This window comes from Leptonychotes weddellii, chromosome 15 (genome assembly GCF_054177405.1).
Source record: "Leptonychotes weddellii isolate Sample4059 chromosome 15, ASM5417740v2, whole genome shotgun sequence".
NCBI classification, from domain to species: Eukaryota; Metazoa; Chordata; class Mammalia; order Carnivora; family Phocidae; genus Leptonychotes; species Leptonychotes weddellii.
The window spans coordinates 4,110,878-4,132,846 of record NC_138383.1 but is presented as its reverse complement, the minus strand read 5'-3'; the positions used below and the strand labels follow the sequence as shown (position 1 = coordinate 4,132,846).

Here is a 21,969-nt window from a genome sequence, read left to right as displayed (position 1 = left end):
CCGCTATTCACAGCTTTGTGGCCCTTGGCAAACCATTTTGCTTCTCTAGGTCCAGCTATAAACGGGGTTCACCTGTATGTTATAGGTAATGAGAGCTACCAATAACCAAGTTCCTATTTTATGCCAGACACTTACCGTCACTAATCCCTTCAATCTAGGGATTGTCGTTCCTACAGACGGGGGAATCCATGACAGCTCAGAAAGGTGAAGGAACTCGCTGGCGATCCTGCTGCCTGGTGAATGGCCACCCTGGGTCTGCGCCCAGCAGTCCGACCCGGAGCCCAGGCCTCAGCTCCTACTGATGTTCTAAGGTCATATGCTTTGTCCCTGAAGTGGCCAGTTTTGTTCTAGCTAGCACACAGCTGTTCGTGTTGGTGACCTCTCAAGATCTATGTCAACACAGAACTTTCTAGAGCAGTCCCAGCCTCCTACTCTGGGCATGTATTTATTTGGTGTCCCTTCCGCCTTATGGTAGTGTTTGTCCTCTGTTAAGCTCAGACCTTTATTTTCCAATTTCAAGTACCCAAACGAGCAAACAAAACAAACTTGGGTGAACTAGACTGTTCATTTTGCTGTGATTGTATGAGACTCTGCCAGGGGCTGAGTGCATAAAGCTTAGTCCTCTGCCTTGCCTTCAGGGAGTTCCCAGACTGATGGGATGATGGGCACACACTCTATCAGGGAGCTGTCTGGCTGTGTAACAAAAACTGAAACACAGAGGCTTACGCAAGAGAGAAATTCACTTCTTTTCCACCTCCCCGTCCAAGTGTAAGCAATCGTGGTGGCCCAGCACAGCGGGGACACGGTGTGCTGCTGCTTTGCTGTTCTACCTCCTCAACTGCAGCATCCATCTCATGAAATAAGATGGTTGCTGCAGCTCCTGCCATCACATCTATGCTCCCGCTGGGGGAGGGGAAGGGGCAGGAGTTCCCTGAAAGTTAAACACTTCAGCTCCCCTCTCACTGGCCAGAACCTAGTCACATGGCCACTCCTAGCAGCAAGGGCACCTGGGAAATGTATTCTTTAGATGGGCATCGATAGGTCCAGCTGAAACTTTTGTCACTGTGCAAGAAAGGGAGAGTAGGTATGATGGAGGGCACCTAGGGTCTGTGCCACACTTGGTAAGTACAAAGTGGTGGCCAGCCCTGTGGCAGGGATCACTCCCGGGAAAGGGGAGACTGGGAAACATTTCATCAAGGAGGTGACATTTGCCCTGAGCTTGAGGGGCAAGACAAATGTCTTCAGGTCAGGAATGGCAGTTGTCTTGGCATGCATGCCACCAGCCACCTGTCCTGAGGCTGGGGCAGACATCGTCGGTCGATCATCATAGCTGTCTTTCTCCCTGAGCACTGAGCAGCCCTGGAAACCTGCCCCGCATCCCCCCCGCGGGCAGGCGACTGGCTAGGCCTGCCAGTCGAACCCCATCGGCCCCACTGTTTTGTGAGGCAAGGGGGGACCGTGGGCGTCTCACCCGCCCCCCCAAAAATGAATCAGGTGCGGCTGTCTGACCGCATCAGCTAGCAGTGGGCGCATCTCGTGCCCACTCTGCGTCCAGTCACATCCTCTTGGTGGCTTGAACTTGGCCATGGTGGGACTATTTCCATCACGGCAGTTGGCAAATGTGATAAATCAGGCATTTCCCCGCCGGCGGGCGGGCCGTTAAACATTCACCAGCACGCTGCTGCATCAGCCCTGTCTTTCTTCCTTTCTTAACCAAAGTCTTCCTGGAAGGTCTGAGCACTGTTCTTCGTTTTAATGGGGGTCCCACTGCACAGCGCTTCCCTCCTTTTGAAGATCTTGCTTTGCCTCGGGGTCACCGTTCTGAGTGTCAGCTCCGCTCAGAACTAAGGTCGTGGCGGGGAGTGGGCAGATTCGGGAGGCCCGTGGGATTGACAGCGGTTGTGTGGTGCTGTTGTGTCCCGGGCACATGTCCCGGGCACCTGAGGCTTGGCTGGATGGGGTGGGCACCAGGGAAGCCACATGGTTCTGCAGAAAGGGGACCCGTGTTCGGAGATCTGAGGTCCCCGACTGGACAATGCTGGACTCTTCCTAGATAGATGATCTAGATCATTCATCATCGAGTGGGAACCTCTCAGTCCTGGGCCTTGCACACCCTGCTGGCCCAGAAGACCACATGTGCCACGTAGGCTCCTTCTGTTTCTTTCTCTCCAGCCGTGGGGTGGGCCACGGCCCTGTTGAGATGTGCTGACATCTGGTGATTCACTGGTCTGGAATGTCCGCGCTTACCTCCTTGAAAATGATGCCCCTGGTACCAAAGGCTCCACTTGGATTTGTGTGCGGGTCTGTTCTCCACTGGTGCTGTGGCTTCAGCTAAGCCCCGGACCCCCGCCCACCCCGCCCTGGGGGCTGTGCCGCTCCAGATGTGTGCTCACTTGGGCAGGAGCGGCAGGCCCGGGGCCAGGTCTGCGGCCCTGTGGATGGAAAAAACCGCAGAGATCCAGACTCCATGGTCTCTGAGACCAGTGTAGACGTGGCTCCCTCTGGCATATCTCCACCCTGTCCCTGAGGTGGGAAATTTCTCTCTGCTGGAGAACAGCTGTTAGGACAAGGTAGCCCATCTGGCCGGCAGGACGGCTGGGGATGGACAAGGGGATGCTCATTGCCTCCTTCTTCCTCTGGCTGTGTTCTTCCCTGTGGCAGGAGAGGAGTGTCACCCCTGCAGGCTGATTCCTGGCTTCCTCCTCCAGTGAATCGTCCGGGGCAGAGGCTGCCCTGATCACTGGGAAAACTCACAGAAGGGTCCGGAAGAGAGTCCCTCCACCCAGGGGTTCCTGGGAGGCTTCTGAGAAGTGGCATCTGAGCCGAGTACCTGAAGGCCATGGGATGCCTGGGTGGCTTAGTCGGTTAAGCATTTGACTCTTGATCTCTGCTCAGGGCATGATCTCAGGGTTGTGAGTTCAAGCCCCACATTAGGCTCCATCCTGGGCATGGAGCCTACTTAAAAAGATTAAAAAAAAAAAAAGGATGAACCAGCCAAGGAGGGTGGCAGGGGTCTACCACGCAGAGGGGACAGAAGAGGACAGGCACAGAGGTGTGACACTGGCTTGTCCGGGAACTAGGAGCAGCTGGGCGGGAGCGGAGGGCATGGAGACAGAGGGCCTGGGACGGCCTTGGGGGCCCTGCTAGGCTCTCACCATCTTCAGCAGGTGAAGGTCAGAAGTGCATTCTAGAAAGAGTGTCCCACCAGCAGCTCTCAGTTAGGCTGGGAGGAGCGGACACCCTGGGCAGGGAGGCCAGCTTGGGGGCCACGCGTGTGAGGGAGCCCGAGTGTTTAATAGTAATGAAAGACAGTGACACCCCAAACCTGTCTCTGACTTGGCGCCATCCCAGAGGTACTAGGGGGGCCGCTGGCCCTCAGAGACCTTGGGCTGTCTTGTCCCTCTTCCCTCTGGCCAGTTTCCACATTGGTTCACCCCCTCAGCTCCCCCTCTGCAGGAGTCTCCCGGAAGACTGTCTGTCCCCATGGGGGCAGGGGCACGGCTGCCCAGATGCCCAAGGAACCAAAGAGACACACAGGGGCCTTCGGTTGGCTTCAGGGCCCCCGGATATAGACAGTCTAGGGGAAGCCTCTGGGGGTGCCCCCCCCCCACCGCCCCGGGCCTCTGCACTGGGCAGCCTTTGTCCTTGGGACTGGTCTATCTCCTCACAGCCTGGCCAGAGCTGGTATCCCCCTGGTCGGGGCCCTCAGCCCAGCCTTGTCATCTCGGCAAGTGACTCATGCTGGGGGCAGGGGGGTGGGGGTAAGAGAGCACCAGGCGGGGTGTGTTAATAGCAAACCCATTACGTCCCCATCCCTGAGGTCACTTCACACAAGGGACAAGTGGTTCATTGAGGTTGACTTGGCTGCCGGCTGGCCCCAGGAGCAGTGGCGGTGGGGAGATGTCATTATCCAGGAAAGCAGTACCAGATTGTTGGGAGGGGGCCCAGCCAGTCTCCCTCCCACACAGAGCGTTCTGTTCCCGAGGCTCCGGGCCAAGACCCAGAGGCAGCACCCCAGGTACAGTGGGGCACAGTGACCACCCTCCCCTGGGGTCACGCCGGGCCCAGGGATGTATGCGGGGGTACACAACCTCTTCTCAGTTCCTGGTGGGCAGGATCGGGCAGAAGAATCCAGCCCACGGGGAGCCCCCCCCCCACATTTTGGCTACCGACGCCGGGCCCTTTGTCCCCAGATGTTGTGCTCTCAAGCATCTTCTGGGTGAGCTGGCTGGCTCCTCTTCGTTCTTCTCCATCCTTCTGTGGAGGTATAGAGAAGGTGACGCATGGCCCAAGATGCTCAGTGGAAGCGAGGAGGAGGAGGAGAGGGAGAGGCTGGGGGCTGGGGACCTGCCGGCTCAAGACTGTCCCAAAGTACGTGTGGCTTCCCGCTGAGCCCCTAGAAGCCTGGTACAGACAGTGGCCGGGGCACCCAGCCTTCTCCCCTCCTCCCACCCGACCCCGGGTGTGCCCCCTGCTCGGAGGTGCTGAGCACCCGGGGTCCTGGGGTCGAAGGCTGAGGAGGGGCCCGGAGCCCGGGGGGTCGAGATACTTGCTCCTCCCCTGGCTCCTATTTCTAGGAGGCCCTGGCTCACTGGCTGGTTTCTGGGGACATTTCCCCACAGCGGCCAGCTGATGGGGAACCAGTTCTCTTCCAGGCCCCAGAGCAAGCCCTGAGCTTTCCCGGGCAAGCTTCTGTAGTCAGGTTCCCACTGTTGCCAGGGACGCCTGGGAGCTGATGTCCCCGTAGGGGCCCCTCCTCCAACCCTTCCCTGGGGGCCCGCATCTCAGCCCCTTCCTCAAAATGGAGGGCCACATGCCCCAGACTCCAGGCCCCTAGAAAGGCTGCTGGCAACACATACCTCTGCATCTTCTTTCCACTTTTCTGGGGTTTTTTGTTTTTTTCGCTTTTCTGTTTTTTTTTTTTTTTTTAAGATTTTATTTATTTGACAGAGAGAGACACAGCGAGAGAGGGAACACAAGCAGGGGGAGTGGGAGAGGGAGAGAGAGAAGCAGGCTCTCCCGCTGAGCATGGAGCCCGATGCGGGGCTCAATCCTAGGACCCTGGGATCATGACCTGAGCCGAAGGCAGACGCTTAATGACTGAGCCACCCAGGCGCCTCAAGTTTTTTTTTTAAGATTTTTATTTATTTATGAGAGAAAGAGAGAGAGAGAAAGCACAAGCATGGGGAGGGGAGAGGAAGAAGCTGGCTTCCCGCTGAGCAGGGACCCCGATGCAGGGGCTCGATCCCAGGACCCTGGGATCATGACCTGAGCCAAAGGCAGACACTTAACCAACTGAGCCACCCAGGTGTCCCTCACTTTTCTATTCTTGAAAAGAGTAGAGTTGATACCTTCTTCCACGGGCAAAAACTATAGTCAGGCAGACTTTAATTCTCTCCCTCTCTCCCTCCCTCCCCCACTCTGTCTCTTTCTAGCTCTGTCTGTACCGCTCTGTCTTTTTTAAACAGCCCAAACTGGACAAAGACCGAGTAAGCAGCATTAATAGGCACTGAGCTCCCTGTCACTGGAGGTGTTCAAGGGAAGGGTGGATGGGCATTTAGGGGTGGGCATTGAAGGGGGATCCCAGCAAGGGCTGTGCATGCCCCATAAGCCCCGAAGACCCTTGTGAGAGGGTGAAGAGGGAAGGGGGTTCCCCCTTCCCTGCCGTTCCTGTGTTGACGGCTGCCACTCCGAGCCTCAGCCCGCTTTCCTCCCACCTGCTTGCTGGCTGTGTCCTGGGCAGTGGGCAGGAGCACTGTTAGGGCATGTGGCCCGAGTCCAAGGGGGCAGGCGGACAGGCAGCTCCCTGGGGACAACATCACCTCGGTCACTGCGGCGACTTTAAAAATAAGTTCGGCCACAGAGGGCCTGTTGCCCTTTCTTCTCTGCTCGGATCCCGCTCAGATGCTGCTGTTCCTGCTGACGTGGAGCTGGGGGAAGGCTGGTGACTCAGCTCTTGTCCCCAGACTGCAGCAGTAGTGAGCTGCCTCCAGCCTCTGAGCCCTCGGAGCAGGGTGCCTGCTCAGGAAAGGAGGCGAGGCGGTCAGGACACCCAGGGGACAGCCTGTCCTCTCGGGTAGGTGGCCTGGCCAGGTGTCCTGGCAGCCCTGGGGGTGAGGCACCACCACTTGCTGCTTTGAGGCTGGCTGGGTACCGGGCCGGCCCCTCCTTCAAGGCCCCTGTGGGACTCTGGAGCTCCTGGGAGGGCAAGAGCATTTGTTTGTTTGTTTTTTCCCCATCAGCTGGGGTGCAGGAAGGAAATCCTGACACCATCTCTATACCTCTAGCCTCAGCTGGCGGCTAGCGGGCTGGGGACTCAAGTCCCTTCCAAAGCCCTGTTCTGGGGGCTGGGGTCGGAACGGACTGTGTGAAGAGGGAACACATCAGGGATACAGGATGAGCCGTTGCCTTCCTCCTCCCCCTTCCTAGCTGGGTGATCACTCGCCAAGCCCATGGTGGGGACCCAGGCATCTGAACCTGCCAGGACGTGCCAGAGGCCCCGAGTTCAGCTGGTGAGGAATCACCTTGGAGGGTCACAGCTTCTGAACAATCTTCTACAGCCCGCCCCTCCCCCGCTCCGTGTTAGCAGCCACCGCCCCTGCCCTGCCTTGGCTCAGGTGGTCCCACTGGCTTTCATGTCCCTGCAGGAAAATTTACAAGTGAAACGGGAAATGGGAGGGCCAGGCAGGGCTGCAGGCCCCCTCGGAGCCAGGCCACGGGAGCTGCAAGCTGCCAGGGTCCTGAGCATCTGTCAGCGGGGCTGGGGGGTCTGGGGCGGGGCAGGGGCGGGAGGCCTGCAGCCAGGGAGCAGGGCGCTTGCCTGGGTCCTGCCTGCCAGCAGCTTCCTTCTGTGACTCGAAAGCATGAGTTTAGAAGAGTAATACTTTGTTTAAAAAGCTCCTTGCCTCAGAGATAAGGCCCGGGCTGCTGTGGTCAGTTTGCTGTAAATTTTCTGAACAAAGCAGGCTGGGGCGATAGCTGGGGAGTCTGGGGAACAGATTAATCATGTGCTAAGAAAACGGCATTCCCCTTTGAAGTGAAACCTTATGGTTGCATTTAAGCAGCCAGGCAGATGGTGTAAGGGTGTTCTGTGGCCTACACACTGATTAAATGTCAGCTGTACCCAAAGACAGGCTTCACGGGAAGATTCACAATCCGGCAGCCTGGGAGACTCGGTGGTCGGACTCCAGCGGTGTCACAGGGCCATATAAAGGGAGACGGGGTCCTGGCACTTTGGTCTGGGTGCAGATGGTGCCCTGCTTGTCATCCTGAATGCTGGGGCTGGGGCAGGTCTGCGTGGTGGCTGGTGGGCATGCAGGGAGTCCGTGTGAGTTCTGAATGTCCCCCTGCCGCCCCCATGGGCTGATTTCCCGTCAGGAGCCACCGTGACCCGGCCATCCTGCGAAGGAAACTGAACTTTGTCATTGCAACAGGGATCTGGCAGGTTCTTGGGGAGTCCTCCTTGTGTGCCTGGAGGCGAGGAAGCAACTGTCTCAAGGGGTCTCCTGGGGCCCCTGGGATGGTCGCTCTGATATTTAAGACAGAAATGACAGACAGGGAGCCAGCAGGGGGGACACCTTGGGGATGCTGCCCAGGCAGAGGGAACAGCTGAGGCAAATGTCCTGAGGCAGAAGGCAGTGTGAAGAAGTGGGCCAGTGAGTAGACCAGGTGGACAGGGGCCTGGGCATGTGGGACCTTGGCAGCCAAGGTAAGGAGTTTGCACTCGATTCTAAGTGTGAACGGGGCCACCAGAGGTGACATAATCTGATCTCTAAGCTTCACTGAGATCTGGATGGAGGGGAGTGAGAGTAGAAGCAGGCACCTCGGTGAGGAAGCTTTGCAGGAATGCAGGAGGGAGAGGGGGGCGTGGAGCGATCAGTTGTTCAATTCGGAGGTACTTTGTGAGCCGGTTGTTAAACACAACCATTATTAGAAATTTAATCACCTAGTACATAAAAAATATAATTAATATTTTGTGGAATGTATATAAAATACAAAATAAATTATATATAAATTATTGCTTAAAATGAAATACCATGGAATTACCATATGATCCAGCAGGTTCACTTCTGGGTAAATGCCCAAAAGCATGAACGCGGGACTCAAAGAGACATGCGCACACCCAGGTTCCTAGCAGCATCATTCACAACAGCACAACAGCTTCCAAAAATGGAAGCAACCCAAGTGTCCATCGACGGATGAACGGATAAACAAAATGTGGTGTGTATGTACAATAGAATAGCAGCCTTAAAAAGGAAGGAAATCCTGACACCCGCGACCACATGGATGAACCTTGAGGCCATTATGCGCAGTGAACTAAGCCAGGCACAAAAGGACAAACACTATGATTTCACTTGCGTGAGGTTCCCTAGAGCAGCCAAAGTCACAGAGACAGAAAGTAGAGTGGTGACTGCCGTGGGCCGTGGGAGCAGAGGGAGACACAGGGACTCCTGTTTGATGGAAATAGGAGCTTCAGTTTGGGAGGACGGCAACAGTCCTGGGAATGGTCGGGACTGATGGGTGCCCAACAGCGTGAGTGCGCTTGATGCCATTTTGCTGTACCCTTAGAAGTGGTTAAAGTGATAAATTTTATGTTATGCGTGTTTTTAGCACAATAAAAAATGCATTGCCCTATTAGAAACAAATCATGTTATAAAACGAAGTTATCTGTTAGATTTACATAATACAAATTACAAGTAATGACATTACAAACAAAGGTAATGAATACACAGAACTCACACTTCCTAAGTCTTTCAGTACATTTTAGTATATTTCTGTGTGTTGGAGCTCAGCATTGCTTGTCCTACCTGTATGATAGAAATGCTACACGGTGACGGTTCCTTCCTGGAGCTTCCCTGCTGGGCCTTCGATGGTGTCACACTGCTAGCTCAAAATTGGCCAGGGTGAGGGTATTTACACCACAGAAATGGGCAAATGCTACAGAATAATCAGGTGGGTTTTTTTTTTTTTAACCCCCAGAATGCCGGTTGTTAAACATTAGGCAGCATGTACCACTGGAGGGGGGGCCTTGGACCTGAGTTGGGGGCACTTGAGGTCAGAAGCAGCCCGACCCGTAGATATTTTGGAGGTGGAAACTCACTAATGGCCTGGATGTGGGCGTGAGGGAAACAGGGGACCCAAGGGTGATGCCTAGATACTTGGCCTGAACCAAGTATCGGTGGAGGGAGGGACCATTTACAAAGATGGCGGACTGAGGGAGCTTGGGGGCTGTGGAAGGTCGGGCAGCTGATGGATCCAAGGCTCTGGAGCTCAGGGAGGCCCTACTGTGCGCCAGGCCTGGGCAGGGCCAAGACCATGGGTGCCTATCCTGGTCTTTGAGGAAACAGATGGTCCACTTAACAGACTGTCCTGTCCAAAGGCCTAGGGCAGCCGGGCAAAGAGCCACTGTCCTCCCTCTGCTCCCCAGTCCCCACATGGAGCCCCGGTCATGGATACCGAGGTTGAGCCAGATGGCTGTTTCCGCCCATTGACTTCCTCCCTCCCTCTCTTTCCCAAGGCTCATCCCACCAGGGCCTGACCTGTGGGGTTTCTGTCCAGGCCTGCTCCTTCCCATTCCCAGAAAGGCTTAGAACTGGACTTCATATTAGACCTTTCTTGCCCATCCCTGGTCCTCAGGTGTTATTAAAACTTGCTGCTTGCTGTCGGGGTGTCCCCAGCCCCCCAGGTCCCCTCAGGACGGCCACCTGCCGGGCAGCGTTCCTTACCTACAGCAGATTGTGCAGCTCACACACATCTTTGGGAGGTGCGGATGGGGTCGAGGTCTATAGAGCGTTTGGGGGTCACCATTACAAAGGACCACACTCGAGGGGCTTAACACAGCAGAAATGTCTTCTCTCGCGGTTCTAGAGGCCAGAAGCCCGAAATCAAGGTGTCAGCAGGGCCTCACTCCCTCTGAAGGCTCAAGGGAAGAAGCCTTCCTCTTCTCTTCCAGCCTCTGGGGTCCCAAGTGTCTCTGGCTTGTGGCCACATCCCTCCAATCTCTGCCTCTGACTTCACATGGCTTCTCTGTGTCTCCTTTTTGGCCTCTCACAGGGACACTTGTCATTGGATTTAGGGGCCACCCTGATCCAGAGTTATCTTATCTCCAGATCCTCACCTTAATTACATCTGCAGAGATCCTTAACCGAATTGGGTCCCATTCTGAGGTTCGGGTGGATGTGTGTTTTTGGAGCACCCACCACAGGTCTCACGGGGGAACCTAGGAGGTGGGTGGCCCCTCCAGTGTTCCCTCTAATCACACTTTCCCCTTGGGCCAGGCCTACAGTCTTGCCTTCCCCATGGCCTTGGAAGAGGGTACCACTGCAGAATGCGGACGCCTTGTAGTTCTCTTTTTCTTGCCAAATTTAAGCTCGCTTTCCTCTCTCTGCTGCTACTCACTTTACCTGCCCAGCGCCCCTGCCAGGACTGCCCTGTCCTAACCCCCCCCGCCCCCCCCGCCCTGACTGTTCTGCCCTGAGAAGGGGCCTAGGGACCCCTCACCTGCCCATCAGGATCAGGCCTATGCTGCAGACTGGACGAAGCCATCAGAGGTGATCAAAGGCTGGGCTGAGACAGGGCTGGGTGCACGATTTCAGTGGGGAAAGAGAAGGCCGAGGAGCGGCCAGATTGTCTTCGAGTTTGGAGAAGGTGATTATTATGTGAAGGGTGGTGCCCAGCTGTTTCCCATCTCTCTGAAGACAGAAAAAAAAGAGGAAATAAATGATGTACAATTAGAGCAGTTGGTTAGATACAAGGGCGAACTTCCTGGCTGGGAGTGTGGCCAAGCGCTGGGTAGGGTTTCTGGAGGGAGCACGGGGAATCTCCTTACCTGGAGGTGTCAAGGCCTGGCAGCCATGGCCCCGGTGGTTAAATGGAAGGTGGGGGTATGGACCGGATGGGTTCTAGAGTGCAGTCATGCCAACATGCAGCACTTTCTGGCCGTGGAGGTCGGTTCCCTCCTGCCATTGTCCTTTAGGTTCCCACAGGGGAGCATTTTGGCAAGGCGTGCACCCTGGCTGGGCTCCCCGAGGAGATAAGCCCACGTCTGTTCAGCTCCACTGTGAATGGACATGAAGAATGCACAATAAGCTGACCCTATGCTAATCTGGTGGAACTCCATGCCCGCTCTCTGGGAGAACAATCGCATGGGTGTGTCTACACTCACCAGGTGCTTTTTATAAAAACACTGGAGAATAATGCTGTGGACCAGCATCTTCCCAGGGGCCTGGGTAGTTAGGCTGCCTCGTAGGGGCAGTGGACCACCAAACTCCCCAATACTGGGTGGACAGGTGGCCTAGAGGGCAGGGCCGTCAGGCAGGCCTAGGTGCTGGCTTTCCAACGTGACATGCCAGGGCCGCTGGGAAGGCCATCGGGGTGCCCTCCATGGCAGTCGTGACTCCCTTGTTGAAACCCGGGCTCCCAGGCAGAGAAGGGTGTGTGCGCATCTGAAATGTCTGTGGTTTTGCAGTTCCATGTCCACAAACTCCCTTAGTTGAAAATAGTTCAAAATATCCAAAGCATGAGGGAGGGAGTGACTGCTTTTCTTAAAAAGAGAGGACTCAATTTCATCTACTTGATAAAGCCATCCAACCCAGTGTATTCTCAGAAAGAGGTGGGGAGTACCTGGGATGGCAGTCGGGCCTCATCATCCCCTGCCCATTTGGGATCTTTCCAGGCTAGGGGTGTGGGGGCTAGGAGGGGAGTGGCAGTGATCAACCTGAGACCCAGGACCAGCTCTCAGGCACTCCCAGGCCTCACACAGAGGACGGGCACCAGCGGGGAGGGTATATTCCCTTCCATGGACTCTCACTGGGCCTGACTTCGGGCAGAGGTTCTGGGTCTAAGATAATGAGGGGGACAGTAGGTTGGAGCCCAGCACCTAATTAACTAGCAGGAGGAGCGGAAGGGAGGCCCCCTCCGCTGTGGGGACCAGCCTTGGAGGGCCCAGCCTGGGGGCTCCATCCTTTTGCTTCGCAAGTTCCAACCCGTCCTGTTGTCCCCAGCCTGGAGGATCTGCCTGCCTTCCTTGTAGGTGACAGAATTTAATCAGTGTTTGGAGGTGCACATGTAGAAAGGGCTGTCTTGGAGGGCAAGACCAGGGCTGAGGTACAGCAGAGATGGGGAGCCCCCTTTCTCCCATTACGGAACTCCTTCCTTCAGATCCTAGGAAATATCGTCGCCTTACCAGGGGGAAAGACCGAGGTTTACGCTCTGCCACCAAGCTGCCCCCCTTATTGTGGAAGCTGGGGGTGGCACATTTCCCTGGCTGTTCTGGCAGGGGCGCTCCTTCCTTGCCCCCCGCCCCCCCCCCGCCCGGCTGGCACCTTTTCTGTCACCTGGCTCGGAGGGTGCAGCAAGCGACCCCGGGGGTGGACGGGTAGGGATGGGGAGTCGCTGGGGGGGGCGCCCCCCCGGGACCATGTGAGTCCTGCGGTCGCCCCTCGCTCCGCGGCTCCGGGCCCACAGGCGGGGGTCCCCCGGCCGGGCAGCTCGGGCGCTTAACCCTTGCAGGCGCTGAGCGCGGGAAGGCGGCGGCGGCGGCGGCGGTGAACTTTGTTTGGCTGCGTAAATAAAACCTCCCGCAGGAGGAACCCTGCGCCCCAGGGAAGGGGAGGAATCTCTTCCCCCCTTGGCGCCGCCCCCGCGCCGCCGCCCGGCCCCCACATCCGCCCACATCTGGCCGCGGCGGGGCGTCCGGGGGGGAGGGGCCGAGCCGCGTCGGTCGCCGTCCCGGGGACGCGGGCCAGGCGGGGAGGAGCGGGGCGCCGAGTCGGGCGCCCAGGACTCGGCCTGTCCCCGCGGCGGCCGCTCGGGCCCCAGCACCCCCCCGGCCCCCCCGCCAGGCCCCAGCCTTGACGGGCGGGCGGAGCAGCCAGTGCGAGCCGGGGAGGCCGGGCCGGGTGCGGGAACCTGATCCGCCCGGGCGGCGGGGGCGGGGCGGGGCGGGGGCGCGGGGGAGCCGAGGCCCGGCGCCCGCCCGCCTCCCCCATTCATTCAGCCGAGCCCGGGGGCCGAGGGGCTCGGGCGGCCAGCTCTGCTCGGCGGGAGCGCGGGCGCAGGGCCCGGGCCGCCGGGGCGCTTCCTCGTCGCCGCCCTCCGCGCGCCGCGCCGCCCGCCAGCCACCATGTCCGACCCCGCGGTCAACGCGCAGCTGGACGGGATCATTTCGGACTTCGAAGGTGGGTGCCGGGCGCGCCGCGGGCGCGCGGAGGGGTGGGCGGGAACCCCCGAAGGGGCGCCCTCCCGCCGCGCGCCCCCTGTCCCGCGCCCGCGTCGCCTACGTGGAGGACCCGGTTCGGGGGCCCGCGCGCCTTGGCGGCCCCCGCGCTGCCTCCCGGCTTCCTTCCTTTTATTGTATTTGCCGAGCGGCGACAGTCCTCTCGAGGGCTCGCGGGGCGCCCGCGGAACTGGCCGGGGCGCGCGGCTCCCTCGCGGCCGTCGCTCGGTCCCCTCCCTGCGGCGCTCCCCGTCGGCCCTCGGGCCCCCGCGGCGCTGCGGCGGGGCGGGGAGCCGGTCACCCGCCTCTGCGTCCTGCCCAGAGTGCGGCCGCCCTCCCCCACACGTTTCGGGGCCGGACCGAGCCGAATTCCGGCCGGGGAGGCCGCCGAGCGGACCCGGCTCCGGCCGGCGGGGTCTAGAGGGGGGCGCCCCTTGGGCCCCCATCCAGGCCCGGGGCACCCCCTTCCGCCTCCTGGAGTCGGGCGGCGCGGGGGAGGAGGGGCCTGCGGGCCGGTAGGGAGCGCATTTTGGTCCCCTCCCCCCTTCGGGGTGTACAGAATGTGCAGGCACTTGGGGGGCTCTTCCGTCCGAGTGCGCCGGGCTTCCCAGCCCTGAGCCTGTGTGCGTGTGTGCGCCTTCGTGCGTCCTCGTGACTGCCTGTAGCTCCGCGTCCTGGCGTCCCTGGGAGTAAATAAAGCGGTCGGGAGGGAAGCTCACACAATAGTCTGCTGCACTTCTGGGGCCGGAACTCTGAGGGGCGGGCCTGCCTCTGCTGGGACCTGGAGCCCCCGCCCCTCCGAGGGGCTCCCAGGCAGCCTTGGGCAGAGCCCTCTGGTGGGCCCGGCCTTGGGGCGGCTATGCTGGAAGGAGTTTTGGACGTCCAGGTGCCAGGCCCAGCCAGGAGGTCCTCTGACCCCTGGGGGGGGGTGGTGGTGCAGCGCCAGGGCTGGGATCTGTGTGTCCCGAGCTCTGCAGCACGCATGGTCTACCTGGGGTCAGCCGCTTCTGTCGGGCATTTCTGGGTGGATCCCAAGCCGCGCTGCAGCAGCTGTGATTCTGGGCTGGGCCTGCGCTGGCTTGGGCAGGGGTGTGAAGAGACTAGAGTGTTTGGGGTCTAGTGGCTGGCACACCCATGCAGAGGACACGCCTGCTCTTGGCTCAGTGGCCGGAGCACTTTTGTGATTCTGGCACTGAGCACCGAACAAGGGGAGTTCTGGTCTGCAGGGCTGTGTAGACCAGAAGCCCGGCTGTTCCGACGTGGGTAATGTGCTCCTACTGGGGTCTCCCTACATCTCCTTCGTTCTGTTTCGCCTTTTTCGGGCCCAGAGCATGGCTCTCCTTTGAGACTCCCACTGTTGCTCTCAGGAGCCTTTCCTAAGTGTCCAAGGGTGAGAACCAGCCCGTCTGGAGACGGCTGCCCCCTTCAGGTCCCGCGCAGCGCGTGCACCCTCCCTGGGGCCTGTGGGAGTGAGGTTGGCTTGCAGTCCCGAAAGCCTTGGGCCGGCAGCGGGGTGTGTAGGGCAGGACAGGATTCCATGGTAGCCCCGAGGCGGGGCGGGGGGAGATTTGGGGGTGGTGTGGTCCTATAGCTGTTCCAGTTCGCACCTCTGCCTCCGGGTCCCCATGTGTGACTCCATCCTGACCCCGATGGGCCCCTTGTGGAGATGTTGGAGGCCTCTGCCCTGGCTCCCAGGCGGCTTCTTGACCCTCTCATTTGGTTGGAGACAATGGCCTCATTGAGACCATCCTGATGCGACAGTGGGCAGCCCTGTGGGTCCAGGGGGAGATTTCTCACTCTTAGGGAACCCCTGGTTCCCTGTGTGTATCGGTCATCCTGTTGTGTGCTCTGACAAGCTGAAAGGGCTCTAAAGGCAGAGGGATCGGACGTTAGAGTCCTTCGGGCTTCGGGAGGAAGGGTGTGTGAGCTCAGGGACCGGCATGGCCTCCCTAAGTGTCCCAGGAGCTCCAAATGCACTTGGGTGTTGGGGGCTGGGCCTGGAACGGTGGGAGGTGGGGAAGGAGCCGTCAGCGAAGTCAGAGAAGGAGGACAGTGCACGACCTAGAGGAGCAGTGACAGATACAATGCAGCGGGGCCCAGGCAGGGAAAGGTCGCAGTGGAGGAGGCAGACCTTGGGCGAAAGTCAGAATTCAATTGCAGGAGGGAGGAGGAGAGCACTCAGGTCCCGGGCAGCAGGCAGAAGCGGGGGAGGCTGGAATGAGCTGGTCCACTGGAGAATGGGGCACAAGGAGGGGCCAGTTGGAGCGGATCAGAGGGCCAGGCCAGGCGTACCCTCCGGGAGCTGGGACTGTCCTGGGGAGGCAGCCGGAGTGGTGAGAGCAGAGCTGGAGGAGTTCTGGTCTGGGTCCGTGGGGCCGCCCACGTGGTGTCTCGGGGTTTGTGCAAGGTAGGATGAAAGGGGTTGGGGGGGAGACTGGCAGCCCCTCAGCTACTGCTGTGCCCCCAGAGTTCTGGGGCCCGCGGACACGGCCTGTCACAACACACGTGCTCATTGCTGAAGAACAGAAGCCCCAGGGGCCACCAGCAAAGCCTGGCAAGTTCTGAGCCACGGCGTTGCTGGGGGTGGTTTGCCATGCTTGCAGACTGGAATCCTGCAGGGGAGCCAGAGGGCCCTCGTCGGGTGTCTTTGGGAGGTTTGGAGCCTAGTGGGAGTATCCGAGCCAGGGTGGCATGCCTCGTAGGGCAGAGGGGAAGGCACCTGGGGTGGGGTGAAGGGTGGGTGTCCAGGCTGGAGCAGCGTGCCCCTGCAGGGCCGACAGGAAGCCGCCCCAGGTGGATGTGTGTGGGGTGTGTGGATCTGCTGATGCCCCACGTCCCGGGCACATCTGTCCCCTGCCCTGGGGAGCAGCCTTCTTGTTTTGACTCTGTCACGTTGTCGAGGAGGCATGGGGACTCAGCTTGCCCTCTCTCATGGACATGTCTGTCGGGTTCACTTCTCCCCCGGGCACTGAGAGGGTGGCAGTGGTCTTCATGGGCGTGAACGTCCCACACGGGCCTTGGCCTTCCCTTGCAGGACGACCTTGGGGCTCTGTGGAGAACCCCCATGTAGGAGCAAGAAGAGAGTTTTGTATTTTGCTCATGTGATTTTTTTTTTTTTTTAGAGAGTTTTGATCCCCCCTGCCCCCCCGGGAAGATGGGCCCGGAGGGATGACTCCTTCCCCGATCTCACCCTGGGTCGGTGGAGGCACGGAGCCGTTGGGCGGCATGTTCTTGGGTGAGAGCAGGCCAAATCTGTTCTCGTGAACGCTATTACAACTCTGGTCTTTGTGTAACAAAGCCCTTGCAGGGGCCAGCTGCCGCCCGCCTCCCTCAGCGCTGTCTGCTGGAACCGTAGTCGCATGCGGGGAAAGAATCCTGAAAGTCCTGGATGTTTGGGCAAACGCAGTCTGGCCCGGAACCTCGGCGCTCCGGTCCCGCAGAATCTGTCACGTACAGATTGCGCCTGCCTTTCGAGACCCTCTGCTGTCTCTTTGGAGGACCCTCCTAGAGGGGTCCTGGAGCTCCGGGCCCCGGAGAGCAGGCCGGTGGGGCTGGGGGGTGGGGGCAGGGAGCGGGTCTCCTGGTGGGGTGAGGGGGGAAGGGACCAGGCGGACAAGCCCGCTCGTCTGGGAGCCCAGACACCTCTGGGACAGGGGCTCCCTCGCCTGCTGGAGGCAGGTGCCCCTTTCCTCCCAGAAGGACAAGGCCTGTTGCTTGGTGATGGGTACAGACCTGTCCCTGATTAATGCCAGTGGGCCCCTTGGGTGACGCCTCCTGCTTTTCAGCCAGACGCAAGGCCCCTCGTGAGTACCAGCTCCCTGTCGTTGGCACCTTTGGGGCAGGAGGCGGGAGCCGTGGGCGTTGAGTTCACTCGGCTGGACTGGAGGAGCCGGGCCTGGGCGATTCGGCTGGTGCCTGTTCTGCAGCGATGAGGGGACAGTGGCCTGGTACTCTGTGTCCAGAACACGGGACTGGGCACACCCACGGCTTCGGTGTGGGGAGGAGAGCCGCCATGCACGTGCGGGGTAGCAGAAGCCCCTCTGTCATAGGCTTCCGGGCCGGGCCGAGTGTCAGACCTGGGCTGGGAAGGTGGGGGCACATCTCACGCTGCCGGGCATCTGTCTAGAAAGGCTTTCTGGAGGACACGGATCTCCAGGAAGGTTTGGAACAAGGCAGGAGGGCAGAGTTTGCATCCAGAGGGGGAGGGCCTTCCAGAGAGGTGACAGATGGGGCAACCGGGAGCCCGCGTGGTGCCGTGCTCACGAGGGTGAGCCCACTGCCATCGAAAGCTGGGTGGCTCACGGGAAGTGTCTGAGCCTGAGCTTCAGTTTCTCCTCTCCGCGAGGGTTGTCCTGGGATTTAGGTGGATGTGGCCGGCAGCACCGAGCACAGGGCCCGCTCCCGGGAGTGTGGGGGGTTCTGCTGCTGCTCTTGGACCTGGGGGGTGGGGTGGGTATTTGCAAGGGGCGGGTGGGGGTGGACGCCGAAATGTGGGGATCTGGGTGATGGAAAGTGTTCCAAGGCCACAGGCAAGGGCCTGTCTGGTCCCCCTGGGGGTGAGGCTCAGAGTGTGGTCAGCACTGCAGATTTGTAGCTTCTGCGGAGCCCACCCGGGGCTCCCTCTGAGTGCAGCAGATGCTCAGGCTCCTGGCCAAGCCAAGGGAGCCCCCCTCTGGCCTGGCAGAGCTCCCTGGAGGTGCCATAGGTCTCTCCCCGTCAGAGTGGAGGCTGGGCTCACGTGGGCTGCCGGGTTGCTTCCCTGGAGAGGTCACCCCACCTCCTCTGCCATTCCCCACCCCAGAGCATCTCAGATGGGGGGGCCACGGGCTGGTGCTGGACAACCTGACTGAAGACAGGTGGTGGGCTCGGGCGGCCCACCTTCCTGAAAGTGAGGAGTGAGGCAGGGTGGCTGTGTCAGGGAGGGGACGTGCAGGTGGGGCAGCCTCCTTGGCCAGCTGCCCTTTGGCAAGACCTGCTTGTGTGTGGGCTCTGAGCTAAGAGAACAGTCTCGTCTGGGGCCGAGGGGGAGAGCAGGGGCAAGCCGGGTGCCTTGCCTGTGCCCCAGGAGCCCGTGAGCTCTATACCCCCGCCCGCCGGGGGCCCGGGGAGCCTGGACATGGGGTGGGGGCTCCGGGGGCTTCCCTGCCTGGAGAGACAAACCTAGAGCTCGAGGGCCAGTGGTGGGCACAGCCAGCCCAGTGCCCGGCGCGTGGGGGGCACTTGCTCAGGCCACATTTACAGAGGCGGCCATCTTGCCGGTGGGGGCAGTGATACGGTGGCCCACTCATGACGTGGTGGCACCAAGAGCCACACAGACGTGCAGATGGTGCATCTGCCCCGCGGGAGCCAGGGACCTCTCCGCCCAGTGCCCGAGGCCTCAGCCTGCCCCTTGGTGCTGTAGCCCGCAGACCCTGGCGCTGGCCGAGCAGAGCAGGGCTCCCTCGTCTTCTTTCTCCTTGCGTGCCCAGAGGTCAGGGGAGGTCCCATTCAGAGACCCGGCCCCCTCCACGGTTCAGCCCAGTTGGCACTGCCATCCGCTCAGTTTACCGGCCAGGCAACCCTGCTCAGAAGAGTCTCCTCGGGGTACAGTTAGCAGTGTACCCCGGTTTGGCAGCAAGGACCTGGGGAATCTATCGTGACCCCCCCAAACCCAGGAAGGAGTCTCATCTGCCTGCCTGGCCAGACCAGGGGCTTCCCGCTGGGCTCGGAGCCCCTCTTTGCTCACTGTTTTGTGGCCGGAACAGTGGGCTACGTGCTGAATATCCTCAAAGAACCTGGTGGGGTGTGTAGAATGTGTGGGGGCGCGGTGAGGGGGTGAGGGGCAGGGGCAGCCAGGGGCTCCGGTGGGAGATCCATCAGAGGGTTGAGGCCCCGGGAGATTTCATGTTTTTGATTCATCCCCGAAACCTAGCCAGGAAACAAGCTCTTGCGCTTTCTTTTGACAAAGCCACTGAGGAAAAATGGTCTAACAGTGGCTTTCTTCCCAAAGGCCTCTTGGTTTTTCCCAAATTTGGAGGCTCTCTCAGTTGGTTATGAGACCGAACGGTCCGGAACTCTCTGGAACATGGTCCCAGAAGCCTGAGGATTTGTAATCTCCAGCCAAACAGACCCAGCTGACACCCTGGACACCCCCGGCGCCCGGGGCAGTTCTGTGCTCGGGTGTTTAATTTGGTCGGGACAGAGCCTGGAGGCTCCATTCAGCCTGGACCGGGAGACATTCTGGAAGCTCCCAAGCTTGTCGTCATTTTTAAAAGTGCTGCCAGTGCCCAGAAATTTAGGCAGAGGGATAAGAGGACGGCGCCGATGTCTGATGTCCGTGGAGTCCCCACGCCAGGCCCAGGGCTCTGTCAGGAGCTGGGGCTGCAGAGAAGGTGGGGAGCCTGGAATGAAGCTCCAGCCTACCTCTTTCTTGCGTTTGGTGTTTTTCCTTGCCTGCTTTCTTTCCCATGTTCCTGAGTTTTTAATAGCCCTTCCCGGGAGGGTGAACCTCTACGGACTCTGGCCTTCTCCCTCCACTGGGTGGAGTTGCAAAATCCAGAGAATCCAGGGCCCTGGCCTTAAATGCAGAAGTGTGTCCTGCCCACCCAAGGCTTAGAGCTTCCTGTGTCCCTGGGCCCAAGGCCGGGAACCTTTGCCTCCAAACATTCAGAATAGCCTCCTGGGAAAGCCAGGGGAGATGGGGAAGGGGAAACAGAGAGGTGACCCCACCCCCCACCTCCTGGCCATTCCACTCCTCTGGTCCCTGAGGGCCTGTCTGGCTGGGGGTACCATGGTTGTTCCCTGGGTACAAATGGGGGGCCGTGGGGAGGTGGGGGGGTCTTGCGGCCTGGGGCTTATTTGGATTAAGTGGGGGGAATTCCAGGGTTCCTTCCCCTCTGTGCCCCACTTCCTCAGTTTTCCAAGGAGGGGCTGGAACGCTAAGCTCTTTTGCAGGCCTTGTCAGGTCTTTTTCTGTATCTGGTCTCCTAACCAAAGGCACAGCCTTCCCGGACCCTTAGAGGAGTGCTGGCCAGTGGCTGGCTCTCTTTGCTGATGGGCTTCTGGCTGTCCCCTGGGGCAGGGTCTGGGCGTCCTGGGCACCTCCCTGTGGGAGGCTACAGCTGAGGGTCCCCTGGAATTGAGGAAGGGAGCCACCCGGGCCACAGACAGCCCCCTCTCTGCCCGTGGGAGGTTAGGTGACAGACAGCATCATCTTTCTTTTTGGTGGGAAGAGAGAGATGTCCCCAGTATGAGGCACCTTGCCGTCTCCCCTCCCTTAGGCACTGACCTGGAAGATGGAGATGTTTCTGGTTCTTTTTTTTTTTTTTTTTTTAATTTTTTTTTTATTTATTCATGGAAGTCAGAGAGAGAGAGAGAGGCAGAGGCAGAGGGAGAGAAGCAGGCTCCCCGCCCAGCAGGGAGCCCGATGCGGGACTCGATCCCAGGACCCCGGGATCATGGCCTGAGCCAAAGGCAGAAGCCTAACCATCTGAGCCACCCAGGCGCCCCGAGATGTTTCTGGTTCTAACCTTGGTGGCCAGCAGCCTGGTGGATTTCCATACTGTCCCAGGCAGGATCTCATTCTGTATCCGGGCTGGCCCCCTCCCTGGATGCAGGCAGCCGGCTCTGAGCTGGGATATTTGGCCCTCCGTTCCATATGGGTGGGCAATTTTCCTGTGAGTGGTAGGCCAGGCCCCTGCCCCGTGTCCCCTGGAGACCGAGATTATCTATAGTAAAAGCATACAAGTTTTCCTGGCTCCCAACCAGGCCTGGAGAGGTGGTCTTCTCTGCTGTCCCCTGCGTCCTGTCCCCCATAAAAAGTCAGGGGAAGGCGCGCTCTGCAAAGTGGCTGGGTTTTGGCTTTTCGTTCAGCTTGAGAAGTGCCGGCATCCATTTGTTCTCTGGTGGGCCAGGAGGAGGATCCGTGGGGTGGGAGAAGCAGTCAGCTCATTCCTTTTATTCAGCAGCTGTCTGTGGGCGCCAGCTAGGTGCCAGCTCTGTTCTAGGTTCTGGGGGTCCAGGTGTGAGCCCAAGAGAAGAGGGGTAGGTTCAGGAGGGCTTCCTGGAGGAAGGAGCACCTAACCAGAGTCCCGGGTGGGCGTTTACCAGGCAGGGTCTCCGGGCACATGATGCTGGCTGGCTTCTCTTGTGATTTCTCCCAACTCGTAGTTTGTTTGGGGGATCCTGTTGTGCCCACACCTGGTAGAGGTGCCTGCACCCGATGGGGGTGCCCTTGGGGCTGTGCTTGCAAGGAGGATCCGGGCTCCGTCTTTGCTCCTGGTCAGGAGGCTAGGTGAGCCGTGGGGGACTTGGGTGGTGAATGATCCAGGCGGGGGAGAGGCCCCGGATTTGTTACCTGGCAGGGGTGGAGCTGCGAGCTCTAAGTCCTGGGCCTTCTCCACAAACCCTCAGGAAGGGTTGCTTTGCTCTTTTGCTGAGCTATGAAAGAAACCCCTGGCAGGCCTGGGGCCCGTCGGGGGTGAGATGGGGAAGGCCGGGGGGTGAGATGGGGAAGGCCGTCATTCATCATTCGTTCACACCTTTGTAGGAGGCGGTGGAGTGGTGTCCTCTCCCTCCTGGGTGGCTGTCCCCGCCCCAGCCCCTGGCTCTGGGGGACACCGAGTCTCCGGGGCAGCTGGGGGGATGGGGACACTGGTGAGGGAGGAAATCTCCCCCCTGCCCTGTGCACTCAAATATTTACATCTCTCCTAATATTTAAATGATGAAGCCAGGCTCCTGCAAACAGCTGCCCTGGAGCCAGCTGTCGGCTCTGG

The 21,969-nt window shown here is 59.7% G+C and overlaps 1 protein-coding gene and 2 long non-coding RNA genes across 6 annotated transcripts in view; 2 read left to right on the top strand and 1 right to left on the bottom strand.

Annotated features, from left to right (window-relative positions):
* The window catches only part of SEPTIN9 (septin 9), a 145,631-nt gene that overhangs the window by 43,809 nt on the left and 79,853 nt on the right, over window positions 1–21,969 (top strand). The window contains exon 1 of one of the 4 annotated variants that reach the window (XM_081804406.1): window positions 12,720–13,178. The exons of the other annotated variants lie outside the window; for them this stretch is intronic. Coding sequence (XP_081660532.1) covers window positions 13,124–13,178 — 55 coding nt within the window. The 5' untranslated portion in view covers window positions 12,720–13,123. Of the gene's footprint in view, window positions 1–12,719; window positions 13,179–21,969 lie in introns of those variants that run through there. 4 annotated transcript variants of the gene reach the window in all.
* LOC145717216 (uncharacterized) lies at window positions 4,455–5,322 on the top strand. The gene is made up of 2 exons (XR_014140281.1): window positions 4,455–4,702; window positions 5,137–5,322. It is a non-coding gene; the product is annotated as an uncharacterized LOC145717216 (long non-coding RNA).
* On the bottom strand, window positions 10,465–12,551 carry LOC145717266 (uncharacterized). Its single transcript, XR_014140362.1, has 3 exons — window positions 12,336–12,551; window positions 10,829–11,057; window positions 10,465–10,691 (listed from the first exon to the last, which is right to left on the bottom strand). It is a non-coding gene; the product is annotated as an uncharacterized LOC145717266 (long non-coding RNA).